This window comes from Rattus rattus, chromosome 15 (genome assembly GCF_011064425.1).
Source record: "Rattus rattus isolate New Zealand chromosome 15, Rrattus_CSIRO_v1, whole genome shotgun sequence".
NCBI lineage: Eukaryota > Metazoa > Chordata > Mammalia > Rodentia > Muridae > Rattus > Rattus rattus.
Window position 1 is genome coordinate 54,431,460 of NC_046168.1, and position 19,572 is coordinate 54,451,031.

The 19,572-nt window shown below is 41.4% G+C and overlaps 1 protein-coding gene and 1 pseudogene across 3 annotated transcripts in view; one reads left to right on the forward strand and one right to left on the reverse strand.

Moving 5' to 3' along the window:
* The window catches only part of C15H18orf25 (chromosome 15 C18orf25 homolog), an 86,424-nt gene that overhangs the window by 52,936 nt on the left and 13,916 nt on the right, over positions 1-19,572 (forward strand). For 2 of the 3 annotated variants that reach the window (XM_032885728.1, XM_032885729.1), the window contains exon 3: positions 8,654-8,821. The exons of the other annotated variant lie outside the window; for it this stretch is intronic. In XM_032885728.1, coding sequence (XP_032741619.1) covers positions 8,654-8,821 — 168 coding nt within the window. The remainder of the gene's footprint in view (positions 1-8,653; positions 8,822-19,572) is intronic. 3 annotated transcript variants of the gene reach the window in all.
* Positions 1,315-1,749, reverse strand: LOC116884588 (annotated as a pseudogene).

Genomic DNA, 19,572 nt, shown 5'->3' on the forward strand with positions numbered 1-19,572 from the left:
GGGCTTCATCCCCTTACTAAGTTTATTTTCTCACAATTTTTCTGCAGTCTGTTTTCTCCTTGATATTTACTGGTTTAGCATTCTGAAATATTCCATACCTAATCATTTTAAGAGACTCTTACAGATTAAAGTAAGGTATTAGAGGGGGTTGGGGATTTAGCTCAGTGGTAGAGTGCTTGCCTAGGAAGCAAAAGGCCCTGGGTTCGGTCCCCAGCTCCAAAAAAAAGAAACAAAAAAAAAAAAAAAAAAAAGTAAGGTATTAGAGACAGTAACAACTATATTGATATATATTTATAGCATTATTAAAATTGAGTTAACTTTAAAAGTTCAAGTAAAATTTTAGTTTAGAATAACGAGAAATTAAAAGCTTACAATTTAATATTTTGCATGAATTTTTAATTTAAAAATATTTTATTTATTTAAATGCTTTGCTCAGATGCATGTATGTGTGCCACAGTTAGCTGTTGCCCTCTGAGGTCAGAAGGCAGTGGGTCCCTGGAACCTGAGACACAGATGGTTGTTAGCAGTAGATGAGTACTGGGGACTGAATTCCAGTCTTCTGCAAGAGCAACTGCTCTTAACTTAGTAAGAACCATCTCTCCAGCCCCCTCATGAAGTTTTTTTTTTTTTTTTAAATAAGAAACTTACCTTTAATTTTCTCTCTCTCCTTCCTCCTTTCTTGTTTCCTTTCTTCACTCGCTCATTTCTTTCTGTCTTGTTGTTTTTCCTAAGCAACATAAAGGCGTCTGATCTCAGGGATGTGTCACATAATACACATATATACCTATAGCTTAATCTGAATTCATCAAAACTATTTGATAAGTAGCTAGAGGAAGATTCCTGTGTTACAGCCTATACTGATAGAATAGATTCAGTCATTAATACAATACTCATTTCTTGCTTCCTAACATACGGGGTGTTTGCGGGAGGTGGGCAGGAAGAGGTCTGCTCACATATAAACTTAATTATGATAGTTAAAATGGAGTGGGGGAAGATTTTTCTTTTAAGACAGTATCTTTGGACATAAATTATTGCTGACATGCCAAATAAAAAAATAAAAAAGAGCTAGTCTGGCTTTGTGGTACATGCCTTTAATCCTCGCACTTGGGAGACAGAGGCAAGTGGATGTTGATTTTAAGTCAGCCTAGTGAACATAGCAAGTTCCAGGCCAGTGAGGGCGTCATAATGAGATCCTGTCTTTAAAAGGCAAAACGAACAGACAGACAGACAGACAGACAGACAGACCCCCCTCAGACACAAATGAATTTATCTTGCTTACTGTTATTGGGTTTTGTTTTGTTTTGTTTTTTTTTTTGATTAATTAATAGGAGATTTATTGATGCAAGAGCAGAGGCACCCTTGCCAAACTTAGTAGGAGAGGCTAAATTTTCTGTCCAGTTTTCCTTCCTGGATAAGTCTTTCCTTTTTGTCCCTGTCTGTTTTGATAACGTAATACCAGAAGATGAGAGGCCCTAAACCTGCCACTGCTCCTAAAAGTGAGTTCTTGGGAGTGGGTCTGAAATTAGGATAAACATTTGCTGATCTTGCATAGGTCCAACGAATCAAGGCAGGATCCTCGATGTGCGTTTGGCGTTTGGGGTCGTTGTACTGAAGCAGATACTCCCGTTAAGCCGGGCCTTATGCTCATCGCTCGACCTGCGCCTTTTCGGGTCTCCGGAGACACGCTCATACTGCAGGATCGAGAGTACTGGGAGAGCGCCAGGGTTCAGGCTTATACTTGGAAGACATCTTGGCTCCCGGCGAACATTTGCGCCTTGTTATTGGGTTTTAAGAGAGGGCCTCTGAGTGTAGGTTTTTCTCAGCTTATGAAAGCATATGTAAGTCAGTACACTGTCGCTGTCAGTGAAAAGTTACCTAGTGTATCATCCTGTTCACCAAGGCATCTTAAACTGATACTACTGATAATTTGTATTTTGTTAATGACAAGGCTCTGCTGTGCAGCTGCCTTTGAACTTGTAATCCTCCTGCCTCAGCGTTGCTGCATCCTGAGATTGCAGGCCTTTGTTACCTTGCTTGGCTCTTATTGATAACTTTCTTCTTCTTGGCTCCTCTTGGCTCCACCTCAAGTTGTGAGACTTGACACAGTCGTGTATCATCGCACCAGGTCTCACGGTTCACTTTTAGGATCGTGGTTGACCTTGCCCGATGGCAAAGCTACATCATAGTTATAGGAAAAATGGTATGCAGGAGTCTTGTTATCTTCATAAGTACATAGTAAAAATGACAGGCAAATTACCTTACTTAAAGGAAGTCTTCTAAAAGTATTATATTTTATTTAGTTGATACTTTTTATCCTTTCAAAAATGGTTTAAGTAATGCATGGGGGTGGTGAGAAGATTTTGTGTTATGCCACATGTTAGAACATATAGTATTAAAGCACTTCTATCAAATTTATTAAACTTATACATTTATTAAATATATTTTGTTAATTTGTTATATAAAATTCTAGGTTCAGCTCAAATCCTCTTTAAAAATGGCATAGGTGCCTTTAATCATAGTATACACAAGAAATGTGTTGGTTTCTCTAGAAGGTGTGTGAATTTATAAATGTAGATAGCATTGACCATGACTTCATTTCTATGCGTTTGGAGGGAGGTCTTCCTTTGAAGTGTAGGGAGGTCAGGGTCAGCAGCAAACCAGAGCATGAAGCATGGATGAGGTGGTTGAATTGCTGTATTAGGTCACCACAGTCTTACAGATTTGTCATAAACAAAGGGGAATGGCTGCCATAAAATGTGTTGTTTTTATTAGAACTTTCAAGATTTGAGAAGAATGTTATTTAATTGCTGTTTTTATTTTATTGCATTTTCTTTATAATCTTTATACATCTGTGCATCTGGAGTGTAACTAATAGATCAAATAAAGAGTTTGAAAAAGAAATGTTTCTTGTTACTCTATTGAGGACTCTGTTGTAATTTTAGTCATTTTCTACCAGCTAATTCATACTATTCCCAATAAAACTAGAAGTGTTATAATTTATAGTCAGAACAATGGATTTTGCACAGTATTTTTAGGATGACTTTCAATTTTGAAATTGGTATACTGAAAGGAAGATAGAATACCATTATAAACATAAAAGTCTGTCTATTAAACTATGTGCTCTACTGGTTAGCATGTTAAAAATCAAGGTCTGGAAAGATAGCTCAGTGGATGGGAGCATTGGCTTCCCAGTTCAATTCCCAGCAACAAACAATGGTTCACAGCATCTATAATGGAATCTGACCTATCCTGTCTGTCCTCTTGTCATGCAGGCATATATGCAGATAGGGCATTCACATACATTAAATACATAGATAGATTTTTTTTTAAAAGAATCAAGGAGTATTTGGGAAAATGGAAAAATGTAGACTGGGTCTGTTTAAAGAACTCAGTAAAACATTGAGTGAGTTGAATCTTTAGCAAGGAGTTAGACTGGGAGACATGGCTGACCTAGCACGTGATACATGCTCTCTCCGGTAGTGTGCAGTGCATGCTTTAGTCACTTTCTGTAGATCTGAGCCCTTAAAGCAGATGGCAGCCTCTCCAGATGCTTCGTGCCTGTGTGTCTAGGTTCCTTTAAGTATCTCTAGAAATGATCCTGCCTTATCTTTTCATTGCATTCACGGGAGTCAGCGCCTTCTTATCTTTGTACACAATGCTGACTCGTTAAGCTGTCATTTTCTTTCGATCACCTTTTTGGGTATTCTGAGTATCTTGAAGAACCCTTTACCTCTTTGATCCTCTCAAAGTGATAAATGGAACTCTTTCATCTATTATAGGTGACATTTATTCTGAACAAAGTGACTTATTGTTTGTCAGTATGAGACAATGTAATTCCTAAAACTATTTGCATGGTTGGAACTTTGTGAAGTATAAATTTTTTAGTTGTTGAGATGAGCAGACTGTCTGTCTCCTTTTTATTTTAAAAGCAGCATAATTCCTAAACATAAAATGTAGAACATAAAATTTCATCATGGTTAGCCCCCTGCTTTACATTTTTTATATTAAAATGGCTTTATGATGTTCTTCAGAAGAAAACTGTACTCATACAGCTTTTTATACTTCAGGTTGTTTGTTCAGAGACGACACTTCTTGTCTTTCTTTGGTTTTCTGTTGACATAATTCTTTTCTAAGAGTTCTTTTGGCTACTTTCTTATTTATTCAAATGGTTCTGGATTTTTTTCCTTTGATGGTAATGAATAAACAAAATAAGTATCCTCAAGCATTTTTGTCTTTTACAAATATAAATTTATAATTTAGTGTTCTAGAATATAATAAAATTAGTGTTTTTAAAAAGTAGATTTTTGGGTTGGGGATTTAGCTCAGTGGTAAAGCGCTTGCCTAGCAAGCACAAGGCCCTGGGTTCGGTCCTCAGCTCCCAAAAAAAAAAAAAAAAAAGTAGGTTCTTCTAAAATTCACTCTCCTTATATCTGGAAGTCTGTCCCTTCTCTTTGGTTCCTCAAGCCCGCACTGGTTTCCCTTGCTAGCCACCAGCAACACTGTGGCAACAACCTGTTTGAAAGTCTTTATCAGTAGAAAATACAACTTTTGTATCTGCTATTGAAATTGCAAGACTCACTCTCAGAGTCTTTCTTTAATAGTTCTACTTAAGGAACTTAGGTTTTTCATCTGTTCTGAAAGAAGTTGGGTGGGTGTAGATGCCTAGGCTAGACCCTGTCTCGAAATTTTAAAAAGGCTGTGAGTGTAGTTTAATGGTTAGTGCCCAGCATTCACAAGACCCAGTACTGGAAAATGGGGGGGGGGTAGGGAAGCAGTTAAATTGTGTGATTACCTTGTATAGTTATAAAACGGTATGCTTCTAGTTACAAAATTTGAAAGGAAAATTCATTATGAATAAGCATATTAAAGAAATATTTTGGGGGTTTTTTTGGTGTGATTTTGATTTTTTCCAATTAGGACATATTTGAAAAAGAAACTAATTTTATGAAACATTTAATATCAATAGTGAAGGTTGAAGGTCGGAAAGAGTAAACTTCAGTTTCTTAAGAGAGAGTAGCAATGCAGATTCATCAGCGTTGGTTTTCGAACAGTCGGACCCTGCCTGGAGGGACAGCTCACTTAGTAAAGTGCTTGTGGCACAAACATGAGGACCTGAGTTCAGTTCCAGAACCCATGTAAAGAAGCCAGGTAATACTGTCCGTGTCTAGTTCCAGTGTTGGGGGCAGGAGGACTTGTGGGCTTGTTAGCTAGGCGGTGTGGCCTACTTGGAGACTTAGAGGCCAGCGACAGTTCTTGCTTTCAAACTACAGCAAAAGGCGAATGGTGCCTGAGAAACAACTCTCAGGGTTGGTGCATTTGCATCCATGTGCACAAGATGTGTGCCCGTGTGTGTGTGTGCCCTTGTGTGCGTGTGCGTGTGTGTGTGTGTGCGTGTGCGTGTGTGTGTGTGCGTGTGCGTGTGTCTAGAGCTTGATTAGAACCTATTCATATAGGAGCTTAGTACAGACCTAGCACGGTGTATGGTGTTGCTGGAAATTAAACCAGAACCTTGTGCGTGCTAGGCAGGTCCTTGACGACTGAACTGCTTCCCTAGCTTTGGGTTGATGTTCTGACATAAAAGATGGCTGGCGGACTTGTCAATTTTAAGACTTTTCTTCTTTCGTAATTGTAACCAGTTAGAATACACTCAAAACTATTTCTGTTAACTGGGCATAATGGTGCATGTCTCTAATCCTAGCTGTCTGGGTCCTCCCCCAAAAGCAATTAGTGAGGGAAAGCAGCACATGGGTAAAGTGCACACTGATGTTATTAACTAATTATTATTAGTAGTATTCAGTTTGTATGTATAAGGAGATGCCTTTAATGGCTTATAAAAACTAGCAATCTATCATTGTGTGCTGATTTTTATAGGGTGATTGGTTTCCATAGACAAAGGGGAGGATGTAGTTTGAGTAGCCTCATTTGTTGTGTAGAATATGCTTATGCTAATAATGGAACCTTAAACTGTTAGTGTTTCCATGTAGGCCTACTTGAGGTGTCGATATTTTGATATTCTTGAAAGTTAAAACAATTTCTTAGTAGGAATTGAGTCTTTCAAACAGCATTCATGAATAATCACAAGTGGACATATCCCCATTTACTCTGTACAGTCATGAACGGACAATGTTCAGTCTTTCTGTTAACACAGAGTTTTCCTAAAAAAGCAGATGAAAGGGTTATAAAATGGCTCAGTGGATGAGGGTGCTTTCTGCAAAGCCTGACCCAAGTTTGAGCATCAGAACCCACAGGATGGGAAGAGAAAACTGATTCCTGCAAGCTGTCTTCTGACTTGTCCGTGCAAATGGTGCTCGCACACACTCCCGTAGTAAATGTAAACACACACACACACACACACACACACACACACACACCCTCTAGTTACATGCTATGCAGCCAGAGAACCCTGTCACAAACTGTCACCATTAGTTAATATCACATCCTTGTAGAGATCGGACCCTGGTGCCAGTGCCTTACTTATTTTGTCTTGACTTACTGCTGATTGTGTAAGGGGACCCCCAGACACATGGCCTTTAATAGCGCTTTCTCACTGAAAGTCAGAGTTGGAAAAATACTTCACTAAAATTTATGTAGTTGTAAGTTGTCATTGTTTGAATCCACTGGAAACGAAGTGACAGTGAACATAATTTAACTGTTAAGTATAATTAAATATGAAAATATTGCTGTCTTTGTTTATGATAAATACTAAATTTAAGCTAAGTTATAAGGTGTGCGGTTTGGAAATATGGAAGATACAAGAATGAAGCCAGATAACAAGTTAATGCTTGTATTTTCTGCTGATGAAGACTTTCAGACAAGTTGTCCATGGGTAGGTGACGTGACTCTGCATGTACGCATACCTTTATGCTCATTTGCATGACGATACATGTAGGAGTGGTACAATTTTGACTTGACTGGTGACCTCTTTCCTCAATTTGGGGGCAGAGGTGGGGAATACAAGGATAAATGGCTCTGTATTGTTATTGGTTATATTAATTTTAGAAAAACCAGTAAATCACTGTAAACATCTGAAGAAACCCACAAAGCTCTTTGAAAGATAGAACCTGTGGTCACATAGTCAATATTGTACTTGGCCCTTACCCTCTGTACCTAAGTATTTGGATGTTACCCACTATCATGATTCCGTAGTAGTCATTTTGAACTCTGATGAAAATTCTATAGAAAGATGCACTTTTTTTTTTAAAAGAAAACCCCCAAATGAACAATATTTTCTGTTTGAACTAAAACCTATTGCCATTTTAATAAATTTTATGGGCACTGATGACTTTATTTGTTCCTGTAAGGGAACTGGAAATGATTTTTAATAGTCAACTCAAATCTCCACGATCGTCAGAATTTCATATTGTGATGTCTGTCCTTTATATAGTGGCATCTGACAAGTCATTTGCTTCTTTATGTTTGATCACTTTTTATTTAAAAAAATGTTGCCACATTAAAATATGCGATAAATACCCCATGTGTATTCTGTGTTTGCTATGATAGTTTACACAATGGATATATATATATATATATATATATATATATATATATATGCAATAAGCCCTCATTGTATGATGTTTTTTGATTCACTGATACATATATTCACAGGCAAGAGTGTCATAAACATGTTTGATACGCATTTGTTGAATGATGTTAGAATCTGAATGGAGAAGCAGTTTGCTTGCCCGCTCTCTTTTCATAGCTAACTGTTGGCTAGGACCCAGCATTTCCTTCAGCTCTGTTCTAAAATGGGGGAGAGGGATGTCCTGAAGGAAAAGTGTTTCAAAATACTTAAAGAAGAGGGTGGCAGTACCATCTGAAAGCATGCGTTCGTTCCCTGTATAAGCATGGCTACTGGGCTCTCGGCATGAGTCACTGCAGTACATTACCTTGGCATCATCTGCAGTCGGTGATAGGGTTAGGGTTGGGAGCATGCTCTTATTTTCCCAAAAAGAGAGTTCTCAGCTTCCTTTAAAACCTACTCACAAGGTTGCCGTCCTTTACTTGAGTGAGCTTATCTTTCTCAGGGAAAAGAAAATATGAACACTTTTTCTCCCTTGTATAATACCCAAAGCAGAATCCTGAGAGTGGGTTTTGTGGTATTGTCCTTTTGTAGAGTGTTGTGAAGTGTGTAACATCCCTGTTACTGTAAAAAGGACCTCATTGGAGGTAAATAAGTTAGTGGGCCAGAGCTCTCGTGCCAACTTTGTTTAGTGAATAAAAAATGTACATGTGATTTTCCTCTACTAGGATCTTTTAGTATTACCTACTAAATGATTCATTTTCCTAAAGCCATTAAGTTAGATTTCAACAGGTGACTGCAGTTTACCCCCCCCACCCGTTTTTTGTGGCATCATCGCCTTTTCTAAATCTGTTGCTGTTTAGAAGTAAGTCAGTGTTACATTGTTCAGTACTGTCTTGTCTTCTGTTCTTCATAGTAAGTAATGCCCCTTTCCTCTTTCCAAAATGTGTCCCTCATCCTTATAGACTTGGGTTATCTTTTCTGCCTCAGCATCATGTTCAAAAGCATAAAGTCAGCAGCTAATCAGATGCAGTGGTAGTTAAGGCGACTGGTGTTTAGTGGCTCTTAACTAGTTGGAGAGGTATTTCTTACCCCACAAGCTAGATACAAGTATACATTTTTTTTCCTCCCTAGATGGACCTCCAGTTGTAGCTCATTATGATATGTCTGACACCAGCTCTGACCCAGAAGTGATAAATGTGGACAATTTATTGGCGGCTGCAGTAGTCCAAGAGCACAGTAATTCAGTAGGCGGCCAGAACACAGGAGCTACCTGGAGGACCAGCGAGCTTCTAGAGGCAGGTTGGTCTCCCTACCCTTCTCTAATGACACGGGATGCATGAGCCCTACCAACCATTTCTTCTGGTGGGAGACCCTGCTGAGGAGAGCAGGTCTCAGACCACCTGTCATCGAATGCTTGCGACTGTCCAGGCTTCCCTGTCTAACAAGAGATTCGAGCAGCATGTCGTGTTACTGCTTACCAGAAGAAAGCAAATAAAAACATAAATGCAGGCAGGAGTGTAAGTTCCAGGAGGCAGTCTCTTGGGTGAAACAGCAGCCCAGATGGCTCCTCGGCCTGTTCTTTCCCTGCCTTACCCGCCTGCCCGCCCGCCTTGCTGCTTCGGAGGGGCTGTGGACACCTCTGTGTGAGCTTCCTCATCTGTCCCTTTTAACCCTCCCCCGTAAGCTCGCGCTCCCCTTTCACAAGCCCTTCTTTCACTTTCTGCCTCCATCATTTCAGGGGGAGTCTCCTTGTTTTGAGTCCTATTATTTTAGGTCTCTGACACTCTTAAAGCGCCTAGAAAGAACCCCACTGCCTATCAGAAGACTTGTCAGCGTGCCTCCAGCTTCACTTTCTTTCTCAAATTCTCTCTTTTATTTGAGCTTTTCAAAAGGATTAGTCCTTAAGTTTAAGATACAAGGGAAAGAAACCTTTAGAAAAAACATTTTTATTCAGTATATGTTTCCTTTGTTGCTTTCAAAGGATTATGTTCATTGGTTTAAAGCATCGGTTTGGTAGTTTAGTGATTAAAGTATTACTTTTATGGGAAGTTTTATAATACTAGTTTTCTGCATAAAAACAGTGCCAGTGGTCATTGTCCTGAATTCTTTCTTGCACCGTCTTTGATGAGCATTGAAGAATGACTTCCTGACCTTCTGATTCACTTTTCTGTCTGATTTGGAAGTTAGATTTAGTTTTAGTTTTGATCTTGGACCAGTTGTTTTTCTTCTGGATTTTTATTTTTATGTGTCTAAATACTTAATTTGCCCAACAAGAGTTTTTAAGGATTTATTAGTATTCTATATCAGTACTATGAAAAGAAATAGTAGTTTAAAATGAAAAATACTGGGCACGTTTTGTAACATGTTCCCAAAGCTGTGTGATTTAGTTTGTTCTATGTACTACACAGTTTGTTTTTTCCTGTGCATGGCTGAAGAAGTAATCTGTTCCATCTCAGTTTTATTTCCCTGCCTTCCTAATTATGTCATTACATAGAGACCATTTCTAGTAAATTCTTGGGGGATAAAAATAAACAATCCCCAGCATGTTCTTTAAAAAAAAAAATTAGTCAAGTGTGTGGTGGTGGTGCATGCCTTTAATACCAGCATTCTGGGGGCAGAGGCGGGAGAAACCTTGAGTTCAAGGGCATCCTGATCTACAAAGCAAGTTCCAGGAAAGCCAGGGTCACATAGAGAAACCCTATTTCATAAAACCAAAACCAAACCACACCAAAAGCCCCTAAAGGATTAGCTAAATCTTTATTTTATGGGTGTGTGTGCCTGCTTCTCTGTATGTGCACCTTGTACACACATTATCTATAGAGGCCAGGACAGGTTATCGTTCCTGGAAGTGGCGTTCCAGGTGGTCGTGAGCCACTGTGTAGGCGTTAGGAGCTGCGGCGGTGTCTCCTCTGTAAGAACAGCAACCGCTCCTAAACATGGGGCCGTCTCTTGAACCCAGTGTTAACGTCTGTGCACCACTTACATGTCCGGTGCCAGATGATGGCATCAGATTCTGTGGAGGTGGTACACAGATAGTTGTGACCCACCACGTGTGTGCTGGGAATCAAGCTTGGATCCTCTGGAGGAGGAACCGGTGCTGATGACCTCTGAGCCATCTCTCTAGCCTATGTAATTTTTCCCCCATTTTTTGAGACAGTAGTTCTCTAACAGCCCTAGTTGTCCTGGAACTCCCTTTGTAGACCAGGCTGGCCTTGAACCCACAGAGATCTTCCTGTCTCTGTCTTCCGAATACAGAGACATGTACTATCACACCCAGCTTCCCATGTAATTCTTAATATAGAAAATTTTTGATCTACAGAAAACCAATCAGTTTCTATAATAGGGTAGTGTTTACATTTTCAGATTTAGGCATAATCACACTGTAGAGTGTTTGTGAGGGAATTTATTCCAGAACCTTTGGATTATAAAATAAAACAAAACCAAAAACAGCACAGGGGCTAGGCCTGTAATCCCAGCATTTGGCAGGCCGAAATAAGAAAGTCACTTGGAGTTTAAGGCTAGTGTAGCCTACAGAGTAAATTCAGGTTAACTTGGGCCAGAGTGAGATTCTGTTTGACAAAACAAAATCCAAGTCTATAGGAAAGAACAAGCCCCTGGTATAAAGTGGTCTAATGGATGTGTGTAATTTACACACATCTTTTTCTTCCAGTTGTCCTTGGATCACTAACAAGCTCTCACCATTGTGCTGTATGTTATTTGGGGGACATGACAAAAAGACCATGTTTAGTTCAAGTACAGTTTTTCTCCCTCAGTATTTTCCATTCATAGTTGGTGGACATTTTGAATGTGGAACCATGGATGTGGAGGGTTCACTGTAAATTTTACCTTGGTACCACTACCATCCTTTTTAACAAATACAGCGTGCTGGCAATGTGAGGGAGAAACCCAAGTGGCTTCAACTCTGCTATTTCTGCTTCTCTCAAAGCTGTCCTAAAATTTGGTATTTAATGCTTGGCATTTCTGTGTATTTCCTTATGTACTTAGTTTGTTAATTAGTTATTAGTTCAAATGCACACCTACTTTAGAATTGTTATTGATTTGCAGACAGTCATGTGAAATTTTGTTTTTTCAGTTAAATGTTCTTCATGAGCTGTGAACTCGCTAAGCCTGAGTCTGCTCATTGGTTTCTTTTTTCATCGCTGTTTAGCAGTCTATTGAGCATATCACAACTTACTCTCTTCCTGAACATTTGGAGTTCTGCTTTAAATGATGCCACTATTAACATTTTTCACATGCACATAATTTATTTAAATTATAACACACAGAGTATGTGTGCACGTTGGGCCATAATCTTTAGCTACAATTACTGCTAGTCAGTAGCTCCCATGCCATTTTCTTGTGAAGCTATTTAGTCTTTCAAAGTCATTTCCCCCAGACCTGTTGGTGTAAGTAGCTATGTGAATAATGAACACAACTGAGTGCTGTGGTTTGCAGTAGGGATCATTGTATGGGTCTAAGTAGGAGCCATAAAAATTAACAGGAGTCATGATCATAGGCCTAGTTTTGGCACTTCCTCTGTTCTGACTTTTGGATGTAAGTTAAATGTGGTAATCTGGTATCCCTGTTACACAGATAAAGAGAGTTCTAGTTAACTGTGCAGACTCTTCATTTTATTTCACTTTAATAATAGAGTCTCAGCTCAAGTCCACAGCCCTGATGTGTTTAGGGTCATGTGAGTAACCATCGGTGACAGAGCAGCAGGCAGAAGCAAAGTACACAAGCCAGCCAGAGATAAATATATAAATAGGGGGCAGAGGCAAGCGAGTTCTAGGAGTTTGAGGCCAGCCTGCTCTACACAGTGAGTTCCAGGACAGCTAGGGCTGTTGTTACAAAGAGAAAACCTGTCTGCAGAAACTTAAACAAACAAGTAAATAGTCAGCACTTAATATGTTAGTTTTGACCTAGGCAAAAGAGTTGAGTGACAGGCAGATTTTAAAAACTAATTTGAAATCAGGGCAAACACTGGTTAGCAAAAGATGCACATTTTTAACCTTTTGCTGTGCGTTTGCTGTTTTTTCCTTTGTTTGAATTGCTGTATAGGCTGCTTCCGAGCCAGCAGTCACGAAGTGAGGCCGTTGGTCAGTTGTGTAAAGCAGGAGTGCTCGCCACCGCTGTGCTAAAAAGCGATGGTGCTCAAATAGACTGAGTAAGGATGATTGCTGTGCTCTGAGTTTGAGGCCAGCCTGGGTATACAGAGTAAGATCCTGAAACAGAGCAACCCAACAATAAAATTTTAGTTGGAGTTCAAAGAAGGAGAAGTCTGAGGTACTCTTGAGTCTCAGTAGCCCAGGTTGGCCTCACACTTGGAGTCCTGGAGATCAGGTCCCGGTACAGGACTATAAGCATTACCAGGTAGCTTGCTTTTAGACTACAGGCTTGGATTGCTTGGTTTTGAGACAGCATCTTGTATAGTCCAGGCTGGCCTTGAACTCATGGTCCTCTTGCCTCCCTCCACCGAGTACTGGGATTATAGGCACATGACACTGTATGTGGCTTTCACTGCAATTTTTATGGCCACAGTTGCATAAGTTGTTAAAATTGTTTGGGTCTAATGCTCTGAAAGTAGTATATAAATTACGGCTTTTAGATTTATGATGAATAAAGTTATAATAATCTGAAATACTAGCGGTTTTCCTCTTTAAAGATATTATAAAAAAACAAATGTGGCATAGTTATTTGTCTTTTTTCCTTTATTTATTTATTTTTTTTAAGGAAATAAAGCTAATGTAATAATGTTCCTGTTGCCGGCTGTAATGGGGCCTTGAACACAGGGTCAGGGTAAGGGGCGGCGGCCTAGTAAAAATTAATATTCAAGAATATGGGTAGATCACAGATTCCCACCGCAGAGTTAAGTTGTAGCTTGGAAGCCTTGTGCTAGAACTGGGCACAGAAGTAATAAGAGTAGTCATTTCTGTGGTGCTGTGTCTGGGTAATTACAGTTTTAGAGCATGCGTGATGAAGGAGGGAGAGATCGGCAGCAGCACTGACTTCTGGTTTTCTCTGAAGTTAGGGTTAATTCGTTTGGGTCCTTATCTTTGGGACTTGGACAGACTGAGAGTCCTGTAAGTCTGTGCGAGTGACTCTGAGTGCCTCTTTGGGCACAGTTCCTTCCTCCTTACTGAGCCATTTATTTTAAGGTGTCTGGGAACACAGATGAGCATCCACCAGGGCTGGTGTGCAGGTGGGAAGAGAGGAGAGGCTACTCCAGTAATGGTCATGAATGAATGAGCCTGTCAGGGGTCAGTGTGTGGCAGTGTCCCTGGAAGAAACAGGCTGCAGGTACTGGAGGGTGAAGGGCTGTTTGACCAGTCTCCAAGGTGGGAAATGGGTTAGGAGCAACTTCCCTTCCAGAGGAGTGGGGCAGGGGCAGTGTTGCGTGCAGTAATCACAGAACGAGTACACGCTATGGCCAGCGGCCTCCCGCCCCCGTGGCTAACCCCATGCGGCATCTGCCCACCGGTTTGGAACCACTCACTTTCCCAGTCATCCACCACCTGTGGCTAGCTGTCACAAATCCCTGTAACACAGTAGAATCAAAACGCTAGAGGATTGTAATTGATCAGTTTTATATCAGTAAGTTCTCAACCCACAAAACACCCACAAAGAACTCAAAACTCAATTGACATTGATGCAAGCTGCCCGCCTATACTGAACAAATTACCCTACATTATTTTATGCTCTTCTATGATATGCATAGCTACCTGAGGCTGTTTAAAGTCCCGTGGATCGGGTTCATCCTCTTCTTCCTCCATCTTCTCTGTCCTTCTGTCCTCTCTGTCCCTCTCTGTCCCGACTCTAAAACTCTCAGCCCTTCCTTTTTCACTGCCCAATCACAGACTGCACTCTTCTGTTTCTCCTGTCCTCTCCTGTGCACTGACAGCAGCCCACAGGGCAGCAGTGGGGCTGTTGGCAGGTGAATTGTGGGTAACCACACACGGCAGAGCAAGAGCGGAGTCTCAGCAGAGAACCTGGATGGTGGGGTCCAGCTTTCCTGTGGAAGCGGAAGGGGACACGACAGTGCTGGCCTCTCCTGATGGTGTCTTTTGCAACCAGGGCCCTCTTCGGTTCTGTCACAGTTTTGTGGCATCCTTCCTGACTCAGCCTTTCTCTGGCTGGGGTCACAGACATGTGTCACCACTCCAGATTTGCCCTAAGGGCTTTTCTGTACTCCTGTTACTGTTACTTTGTTAGGTCTGGCCGCGGGCTCCCTGGCTCGCGTCCTCAGCTGGTGGGTAGGGTTGTGTGTTCAGCTCCTAGCACTATCTAGTTAGCCTGTGTCTGCCCTGCTGAAGCTAACTGGAGACAGTTACACAGTTGCAGTTAGGGTCACTTCATTTCCCTGAGTCTGCGGTCTTACCTTGACTCTCAGGCTCTGCTTTCCTTAGGAGTATTTTTCCTTTTCCCAGAATGACGACCGCATTCGGTTTCTAACCCACTTCTCTCGTCCTTGTCTGCATTGAGCAGACGTCGTGTGTATCAGCTGCCTAGCTCTATCCCTTCCCTTCCCTAAATCCAACCTGCTCTGCCCCATCCTTAACAGGGACGTGTGCTCTCCTTCCAACCCACCTCGTGCTTAGCGCCGTCTTAGCGCCTCCATTCTGCCCTTTGCAGTTTGTCTTTCCCGATTGCTCTCAGCTTGTTTTTCCGCACCTCCCATCATTCTGAGGCTTTGCTTCCCAAGGTCAGCTTGTTGTCGACTCCGAAGGTCTCTACTTATTCTCATATTTTCCCCCATCAGAGAAGACAGACTGAGAAACATTGAGAAAGAACTCCCAAGAGTGGGAGGTGCTCCAAGTGAATAATCCCCTTCTCACTTCCACCAGAGCCCTGTCTTCCATGCCCTTTGCTGTTGTTTTTATTTTCCCATTGACTCCCTTTTTAGTGCCGTCTCTCAGGTAGTGGTGCTCATCAGGGTTCTGTTCTTCCCCTCCCATGACCCTTCTCTCCGGGCTGCTATGTTTTTATCAGTCTGTTTTTCTCTAGATCCGAGTCAAAGAGGTTTTGAACAGCACCTCCACCTGTCTGTCTTCTATCTGAGAGTTATGCACATAGGGACCCCCAGCCTTCGTTGTCTCTGCTGAGGTCCCTAGAGCAGCAGCGGGCATCCCTTCAACCTGTGTCCTTTCACATAGCGGATCCCAGCATCACGGGAGCGTTTCCCACTCGGCACCTTCCCCAGGAAGATGCAGCCGCGTGGCTGGTTCCGTTGTCTGCCGTTTCCCATCCTGCTCTCAATTGGAGATCTATACTCCAAAAGGGAGTCTTTCAAATACAAACCTAACTTATGTCACTCTGTAAGTCTTTCAGTAATTTCTCACTTTTCGATCAAAGCCAGACTCTTACCTGTGATTTCTCAACTTGGCCAGTGTTGTCAACCTTGTTTCTATTTTAGCTCTCAACAAACTTTTAGATCCTAAAGGGTGACAGTGTTCCTTGTGGTACTTTCCCTCTTACCTGTGCCCAACCTTCCCTGGGTGCTGAGCTTCTCTGATGAGACTTCAGTCTGGGGAATGGGAATGTACCTGTTCTGTGTTTCCATGCAGTACTTGACAGATAGCCCAGGCTGGCTCCCGGGTACTAGGATTACAGACAGGTGCTTTCCTCTGGCTCCCAGGCTCCCTGCCTTCCTCATAGGGCGCTCTTTTGGAGCTGTGACTGCTTTTTATTATCTCTGAGTGAGTTACAGACTTGTTGTTGTAGTGCCTGTGTGCCTTGTGTCCTGTAGTATTCCTCCTACCTAGTGTAATGTATACCATGCCACGAATAACGTATTTGTAATTATAGGCGCTCACAGGTAATTAAGCAGTAAAATGTACTTGAGTTATTGATTATAGACTTGTTGAAAGTTGAGATGAGGGAGGTTGCCGGGTTTCGCTTGTCTCATGTTCCTCCCCCATGATGCAGCTGGAGCTGTGTGCATAGTGACAATCATAACTAAAGCATCAGGCCACAAGTGGATAGAACACTTGGTCACACCAAAGTGTTAAGACAGAATGAGGATCTAGCTTTACCATTTCTTGGCTTTGCCAAGTCCCGTTTAAACAACATCCTAGATTTAACAAAACCGGTGCTGTATAGTGAATATTTGTACTTGTAGGTTTCAAAGATTGGTGCCTGTTGTCAGTGCCAGCACATGAAATCCAAACTGTGTTACAGACCCATGCAGACTGTAATGTAGTCTCAGTCACTGGTTCTTTCTAGTGATTAAGAATTGATTTCTTTGAGCACAGGTGGGAGGAGAGGTAGGTTCTGTCTTTCCACCATGTGGATCCAGGGATCAAACTCAGGCAGTCAGGCATGTCCATAAGAGCCTTTACCCACCGACCATCTCACTAACCTTTAAACTTGCCGGGTTTCGCTTTTCTCATGTACGTCCTTTTCTGTCTTTAAAAAATTCTTCTCTCATACAAGACATCCCATCCCCCATTCTCCCAATCCTCACTTCCTCTCCCAGATCCACTGCTCATTCGTTTCCTTCAGAGAAGAGTGGGCCTCCAAGGATATCAACTGAACACAGCGTAACAAGTTACTGTAGGACTAGGCACAAAGCCCCGTATCAGGGATGGGAGAAGCCACCCAGTAGGAGGAAAAGGGTCCCCAGGGCAGGCAAGAGTCAGACACACCCCCACTTTAGGAGTCCCACAGAAACACCAAGCTAACAACCACACTACTTGCAGATGACATAGTGCACACACATGCAGTCTTTGGGGCCCCATAAGCCCAGCCTAGTTGATTCTGTGGGTTCTGTTCTTCTGGTGTCCTTGACCCCTTTGGCTCCTACCATCCTTCCTCCCCTTCTTCCACGGGGTTCCCCGGGTTTAGCATGAAGGAATCTGACGGAGATTTCTAATTTGGATTCTCCCTGCACCTAATGTTTGGCTGAGGGTCTCTTCATCTGCTTGCACGTACTCCATCAGCTACCAGAGGAAGCCTCTGATGAGTATTGGACTAGGCACTGATCAATGAGTATAGCAGACTATCATTAGAAGTCATTTTATTGTTTTTTCTATCCTAGGTTTATTGAAGAAAAGTAGATAAAAAATAGCATTAAACAATAAGCACTAACAATATCAAACTGGACTCCTTTGACAGTGTTTTTTTTTACTGTCGATACATTTTTATAATAGTATGTATTATATTTTAAATGTTATGTGTATCTGTTCCCAAGTTGATGTTAGCACTGTAGTGCTCATTGTTGACTGTGGTAATATTTAACTTATGTAGGTCCTTTCCTCTTGGAGAGAAGTCTCCAAGATGGGTTTGCAGGGGTAGAGGTTGCAAGCACTGTAAGGTTTTGATGTGGGGCTGCCTGTGCTTTCCCATCGCGATCTGTGATCTGAAGAGGTTGATGGGCGTGAAAACATAGGACTTCTCAGTGATACCTACAGATATACTGAAGCGCGTGCGTGACAGGAGGGAGAGTGATCTGTCTGTAAAGTCCTCCTTTCATTGGTCTCATTTGTATAAAGTTTCAGTAAAAATTTTGATAAGTATAGAATATTCAATAACTTTTTTTCGTGGGGGAGTTTCAAGACAGGGTTTCTCTGTATATCCCTGGCTGTTCTGGAACTCACTGTAGACCAGATCTCTAATTCAGAGATCCATTTGCCTCTACCTCGGGTGCTAAGATTAAAGGCATGCACTATAACCGTCTGGCTTGATAGCATATTTAAATGCAAGTATCTCTTAAAGAATAAACAAAATTTTGTGTTAACTGCAACTGTGCTAATTTGTAGGAATAAGTGTGTGTGTGTGTGTGTGTGTGTGTGAGAGAGAGAGAGAGAGAGAGAGAGAGAGAGAGAGAGAGAGAGAGAGAGAGAAAGAGAGAGAACACAATTTCTGGGAATCTATTCCTCCTTCCATTGTATTCCTGGGGACTGAACTCAGGTTGTCTAGCTTGTGGGATAAATGCTTTTAGCACCAAACTTTATTGCTGGCCATCTAGGAATTTAAAGTTCAGTTAAGATTGTATATTTAAGAGCTGGAGACGTAGCTGAATTATTTTCACTCATACATGGATTGTTCTTAGAGCCATGTGTTTTGATTTGATGTTGTGCCATTAACCTTTCTGTCAGCTCTGTGACATTAGAAGCGTTTTATTGTACCATGTAATGAATAGTTTATGGAGAGGCCCGTGAAGAAGTCCTTTGTGTCTGAGAGCCTTGAACAGGTTTCTGTCTCCAGTGCTCGTGGCTTGTCATGTCTAATGAGAGTTGTCAGCAGTGTGCAGCTTATGTTTCAGTCATGCAAATCCCAGCGCTCCTTCTGCCTCTTGTCTTTGCTTCTGTATGGATTTGGGGATCAGACTCTGCCAGCTCGTCCTTCCTTGAGAGGGAAAAAACATGTTAAGTCTTTCACAAAGCATACCCGTATACATATAGTATTAATTTGGTTACTTTTATTACTGTGTATGCCTTTGCAGATTTTTGATTTAGAATTTTGCTCTATGATCATAAGCGGAAGAGAACTACCCCATTGACCTGGGTGGTTATGCAGGTCATTAAAAGTGGACACTACGGGGCAAAATATAAGAGTGTTACACACACACACATACACACACACACACACACACACACATAGAGTTTATGTATAAAGAGTGATACACACACACAGAGTTTATATATATAAGAGTGATACACACACACACACACACACACACATATATATATACACACACACAGTTTATGTATAGATATTTAGATTGATTGCTAGTCAAAGTGTTTAGCTTTTGTTCTAAGGAGCAGAAGTGTAGAATAAAAAAGACTTTGAGTCTCTTACATGAAAGCACAGCTACATGCCATGCCCATGCATTATATTTCTCTTTTAAAGATACTGGTTTTATTTTTAATATATGATGTGTGTATGGGTATGTATATATGAGTTCAGGGTCCTGTAGAGGCCAGAGGAGAGGGTCAGGTTTCTTAGAACTAGAGTTGCAGGCTGTTGTGAGCTGCTGATGTGGGTGCTGGGAACTGAACGTGGGTTCTGTGGAAGAGCTGCACATGCTCTCAACATTAACTGCTGGGCTG